Genomic DNA, 6,026 nt, shown 5'->3' with positions numbered 1-6,026 from the left:
GCTCTGCAGCCTAAAGGGATTGAAGTTTTGGGTGGTGCAGCAAGCACTATGGACTGTATTTTTAACATAATGCACACTTGAATGTACTACAAACTTGACTTGAGGAACCCATTTCCAAAAAGGTGACCACCTCAGCACTCAACCCCACTCAATGTGCTTTCCAAAAAAAGCCTACTGTTTGAACATCTGAGCAAAAGAGAAATTAGCAGAAAGTCCCCCTCCATGAAATCCTACTTGAAATGGATTGGCAGAGAGCTATGCTTGTGATCCATAATTGGAACAATGACACTTGTATTGTTTCCACACTCTTCTTCTATTTGGGTCTTATTTTGTCAGGGTGGAAGACGGCTTTAGATGCGGCCGGGTTGAAAGATTTCAATAAAGCTGAATGTGTGGAAATTTTGAAGAAAGGCCATTCACTGGGCATTGCTCCTGGCGGAAGTAGAGAAGGAAACTTCAGTACTGACTACAACATAATGTGGGGTAACCGCACAGGTTTCGCTCGGATAGCTTTGGAGGCAAAAGTGGTGAGTGATCTTTGTGCAATTTGCATTGCCTTCACAATTATCCTAGATAAGACGTAATGTGTTGATATCCTTGATCTAGCATCCTAAGTAGTTGAGGATGGCAAATCCCCTGTTTGGGGGTCAAATGATATCTGTATTTCCCACCACTGTTTTTTTTTTTGTTTTTTGTTTTAAAGCTATTATAATCAATTACATTTAAAAAGAAAAATAGCTTTTTCCCTCTTCAATTCAAATTGCACAGCATGTGCAATTTGAAGTCAATTACATCAGGCTTGTCATTGCAATAACAGATGCGGAGCATTATTCCTAGTCCTTAACCAAAATAAAGGTGGAGCGGGTGGGGTGAAGTAATTCTCCAGTTCTCAGCTACCTTTTGATTTTGATTTTTGATTTTATTCTTTTAGCCCATCACCCCTATATTTACACAAAATGCTTGTGAAGCATACAGGAACATTGGAAAGTCAAGTGAGTATCAAGAAATCTGCTTTCAGGCAATAAAGATTTTATAATAATATACATTTTTTAAGAAACAGAATGCCAAGGATTGATGACATTTTAACCCGGGTGAGGCAGGGGAAGATTTTTACCAAGCTGGACCTCAGGGGGGCATACAATTTAATTAGGGTAAGGGAGGGGGACGAATGGAAAACGACCATGTTCATCCCCCTGGGGGCCTTTGAGTACTTAGTCATGCCATTTGGATTACAATCGGGCTCCGCCTGTTTTCAAGCATTCATGCACCACGTGTTGGGGGCCCTGCTGTACAAGAATTGCGTAGCCTTTTTGGATCACATCTTAATCTACTCGGACAATGAGAAGCAACACGTCAGAGACGTCAGGGAAGTGCTACAGAGACTGCAGAAGCATCAGTTGTGGGTCAAGCTGGAAAAATGCCAATTTCACGCCAGGGAGGTCGAGTTTCTGGGGTACAAGTTGTCAGACAAGGGCCTAGCTATGGACCCAGGCAAGGTGAAGGCAGTGCTGGAATGGAAAACCCCCAAAACCCAGAAGGATGTGCAAAGGTTCTTAGGCTTCAGCAACTTCTACAGGAAGTTCATAAAGAACTTCGCTCACTTGACAGCACCCATAACAGATTGTCTCAGTAGCAAAAAGATGTTTGCGTGGACAGAAAGTGTCCAGCAATCCTTTGAAAGGCTGAAGAAGGCGTTCACTTCGGAAGAGCAGCTCCTGCACGTGGATCTGGAGAAGCCCATGAGACTGGTGACGGACGCGTCCGACCGAGCTGTGGGAGCAGTCCTTTTGCAGTCCGGGGCTAAGCAGGACTGGAGGCCGTGTGACTTTTTCTCAAGGAAGCTGAGGAAGTCAGTGCAAAACTACACAGTGTATGACCGCGAACTGCTTGCAATCTACGCGGCGTTTCAACAATGGAGACTTGTTGAGACACTGTATGTACCGGGGGAGACCTTGAGGGGGAAGGTACTTAAACAGCTCCATGACAACCCAACAGCTGGGCACTTTGGACAGCACAAGACCGTGCTGCTCGTCACCAGGCAGTTCTGGTGGCCAAAGGTGAGGGAAGACGTACAGGAATATGTACGGGGGTGCGACCGATGCCAGAAGGCAGAGAGGGCTGCCCCCGCAGGTTTACTGGAACCCTTACCTACGCCGGGAAGGCCCTGGGAGGTTGTATCCATTGATTTTATGACGGATTTGCCCAAGTCAAGGGGGAAGACAGCAGTCATGGTAGTAGTCGATCTACTGACAAAAATGTGCCATTTCATAGCTTGCTTGCATGCGGTGACGGCAGAGGAGACAGCCCGGTTGTTTGTGGATCACATTTTCAGACTGCACGGGGCTCCTTCGAGGGTAATCTCGGACCGCGGGAAACAATTTACTTCCAGGTTCTGGAGCTTGCTACAGGTCGAGGTGAGCTTCTCGACGGCCAGACACCCCGAAACCAACGGGCAAGCAGAGAGAGCACACAATATACTCCAACAATACCTACGCTGCTACGTCAGCGAGAGACAGAACGATTGGGTAGAGAAATTAGCTTTGGCTGAATTTGCGTACAATAACGCGGAACACGTGTCCACGGGAATGAGCCCGTTCATGGCCAATTATGGGTGTCACCCCAGGGCCTTCCCGGGAAGGGGGGAGGAAGCATGGAGTGTACCCACGGCCGAGCAGTTTGTAGAAGAAATGGAGGCCTTGCACCAACAACTCAAGATGAACTTGGAGCGGGCCAAGGAAGTTTACAAAAGGCAGGTGGACAAGCACCGTAGGGAGGGGGAGGCCATACGGGTAGGAGACTGGGTGTGGTTGTCAACCCAAGGGTTATCCCTAAAGGGAGGGTGCAAGAAGTTGCAGCCGAGGCGGCTGGGGCCTTTTGAGGTAGCACAGCAGGCGAACCCAGTGGCGTTCAAACTCAAGTTGCCAGACAGCATGAAGATACACCCGGTGTTCCATAGGTCACTACTCACACCGTACAGGGAAGGGCGAGAGTTTCCAGGGCGGGAGGGAGGAATCACCACCCACCCGAGGGTAGAGGAGAGGGAACACCGCAACAAAGCCACGGAAATCCTCGACTGAAGGTGGCGAGGTCGGCAGGTGGAGTACTTGGTAGCTTGGGAGGGAGAACCCAGGTCAGAAAACACGTGGGTTCCTGCTGAGTCTATCAATGACGGGTATCTGGTGGAAGAATTCCACAGTCTGTTCCCGGATAAGCCAAAACCACTAGCGAGATTCTGGGAGGAAGAATTTGGAACCACAGATGACGAAGGGGACTTTGTGGGTTTTCCTGCCTCCGAAGAGGAGGGAGGTGGGGTGTCAGAGGGAGAAGAATCAGACTGGGAGGCCCACTCTGCAGGGAGAGATTGGAGCGGGTGGGAGGCTGGTTTTGAATCCTCAGAGGATGGTGACAGCTCCTTCAGGGGATTCCCCACATCGTCGGCCGAGGAAAGAGATGAGGTTGTATCGGAAAATCGCGCCGGGGTGGAGGGGGTCCTGGGGAGGAGGTGGATGTCAGGGAACTGCCATCGGAGCCAGAGGGAGAGGGAGGGCTCCAGAGGGGTTCCGGAGAGTGTCCCGGGAGGGAGAGAAGCAGCACATCTTCTGGGGAAGGAAATCAGCGTAACACCAGTGGAGAAGGGGGGCAGATGGGGGAATCGGCGAGGTGGCTCCAAGACTCTTCGCCGGGAACCAGTGGGGAGAGCTCGGGTCCTCCGATGCCCACACCCTCCCTGCGCAGAACGCTTCCGCGCAGGGAGGCTAGGCGGAGACTAAGCGTCAAAGAACTTCTTTGCTGGAAGAAGTTCAAGAAACGCCCACTAACGGATTCTGCCAGCGATTGAGACAGTCACGGGTGTGTGGCTGTCCAGACAGAATGGGTTCACTCAGGCAACCAGCCAAGGGTGGCATTGGTTTACACACAAGCAACCCCTAGAACCATTACACCTTGCTAAGTTTTTTCTTAGATTTAAAAGATAGCTATACTCTATAAAAGTGGTAGGAACCCCAACATGGAGGGGAACTGAGCAGGAAAAATACCATATTCTGCAGTCTATTTTACAACTTATGACCTTGATTTTTAAAGAGCAGAGAAGAGCTGGCAGAATACGCTGCTTTTTCTTTTCCAAAGGACTCATACTATTTAACTCTTCCTCTCTGGGATGGATTGACTGGAATTGCTAAAAACTCAGAATGCCAACTAATTTCAAATTTGATATGGGATCGCTTTCTTACAGACACTTTTCCCTTTCATACATAGGGCTGACAAGATGGTTATATGAGAAAACACGACTTTTCTACCTTCCCGTATATGGAGGATTTCCAGTGAAACTGAGGACATATATTGGAGAACCCATCCCATATGATCCAAATATAACAGCTGCAGAGCTGGCTGAAAAAGTAAGTTAACTCTACACCTGGAAGTAAAAAAGCAGGATTTCCCTCCGTGTTGGTTTCTCTTTTTTAAAATGGTTTCTGCCTACTGACTTGCTCATTCAATATGACCAGAGATATAGACTCCATTCTACTCTGCTATTTTTACCCATGCCCTGCTGTGCTGTTTTCAGGCAAGGAACCAGGAGGTGACTGCTTTTTCTCACTAGCCCTGTCAGCCATTGCCATTCTAAGAGAACGAGAGAGGTGTTCATAGTGAGTTCAGGCACCTCTTTTTCTTGAAAAATAGCACTGAGCATAGTGAAATATAACTCAATAGCATTTCTGCAGTTTTCCTCACATGCAGGAAAACTGATACGTACTAAGCAGCCCAAGGCACTTATGCGTGGTTGTATCTCTGTCATTCTCATACAGTGCTCTTGGTAAAAAAAAATTGTAACTGAAAAAAATGGGATTCTTTATTCTAATGGTTCTGATCCCTTTAGCATTTCCTCACAGATATGAATAACTGTGAATATCCATTTTGCAATATATTGATATAATACAATATTCCTTTGTTCTTCTTTCAACAGACAAAGACTGCAATTGAAAATCTTCGGGATAAACACCAAAAAAGGCCAGGAAATATATTAAGAGCTATTTCAGAACGATTTGATAAGCATTACAAAGCTGACTAGTCCATATAAAGCAGTTGTGATGTTTATGATCATGCATCTGTAATAGAAAACTTCAATTATTATGTAATTAAAGCTAAGTTAAGATACACAGAATTGTGCTGGATTGTATATTAATTATTGTGAAGGGTCATTAGCTCATTAGCTCAGCCCTTGGTGTACATGCTGAAGGGCCTAAGTGCCTTCTTGTCCTATCCTGCAAAACTCCCAGAATCCCCCATTTGGAGTCTTACACTGGTAGCAACAGAATCAAAGAGTGTAATGGGAAGGTGAGTGTTTAATTGAACCTCGAAATAATGCTATATCTGAAAGAGTAATGTCTACAAATCTTCTGTATCAAAACAGTGACACTTCTTTTATGTTTGTAAAAGGCTGTTCCAAGATCTGAGCCCTGTAAAGCCTCTCCTCCTTCCAGAAGGGAGGGATTGCAAGCGGGAGACGATTCCCGTGTCATGCAGGGGGCATTCTGCCCCCTGCACTCTCATCATCGCTGGTGCGCCACGCCTCCCAGTTGGGCACCCAATCAGGGGCCACCGCAGGGGCATGGTTTAGCCGCTCAAATGCGGCTGCGCCAGCTCTCCCCACCATTGAGCTTCAGATTTTCCACGAGTCAAGTGTTCCTGCTCATCGTCGTCTTGTTTGAGCCAAGCACGTGGAAGAGTTACAAAGTCGGAAGCTCCTGTTCCGATTCTGGAGTTGTGAGGTTTGGAGGAAGGGGTCCAGTGATTTTACCTGCATTTGTACTCTTATTTCGCCTTAGTAATTTTTGTGGGGCATCTGGAGGGTTCCTGGCTGTTGTTTTGCTTTAGTTAGAGTGAGATCTCAGGTGGCTGCGGGTCACTCCAGCACTGCCGACAGCACTGTTCTCCCAGCCTCCTCACCAATCCGGCGAGCCTCTTGGGCTCGGGTGGCAGTTAGGCATTGGAATGTGTTGTTGGTGTATGGAAGGGCAAGCTGTGGCCAT

At 47.5% G+C, this 6,026-nt stretch overlaps 2 protein-coding genes across 2 annotated transcripts in view; one reads left to right on the top strand and one right to left on the bottom strand.

Annotated features, from left to right (window-relative positions):
• LOC310699002 (DGAT1/2-independent enzyme synthesizing storage lipids-like) overlaps positions 1-5,158 on the top strand; it is a 9,464-nt gene extending 4,306 nt beyond the window's left edge. The window contains exons 4-7 of the mRNA XM_083520594.1: positions 337-527; positions 932-992; positions 4,255-4,394; positions 4,961-5,158. Of these exons, the coding sequence (XP_083376720.1) occupies positions 337-527; positions 932-992; positions 4,255-4,394; positions 4,961-5,065 (497 nt within the window). The 3' untranslated portion in view covers positions 5,066-5,158. The remainder of the gene's footprint in view (positions 1-336; positions 528-931; positions 993-4,254; positions 4,395-4,960) is intronic.
• The window catches only part of LOC310699000 (DGAT1/2-independent enzyme synthesizing storage lipids-like), a 48,503-nt gene that overhangs the window by 29,497 nt on the left and 12,980 nt on the right, over positions 1-6,026 (bottom strand). The gene's annotated exons all lie outside the window — the stretch shown is intronic.

The sequence above is a fragment of the Podarcis liolepis genome (genome assembly GCF_965112155.1).
Source record: "Podarcis liolepis genome assembly, contig: HAP1_SCAFFOLD_74, whole genome shotgun sequence".
Classification (NCBI taxonomy): domain Eukaryota; kingdom Metazoa; phylum Chordata; class Lepidosauria; order Squamata; family Lacertidae; genus Podarcis; species Podarcis liolepis.
The sequence above is the reverse complement of the archived record's forward strand: the minus strand, read 5'-3'. Positions and strand labels throughout refer to the sequence as shown.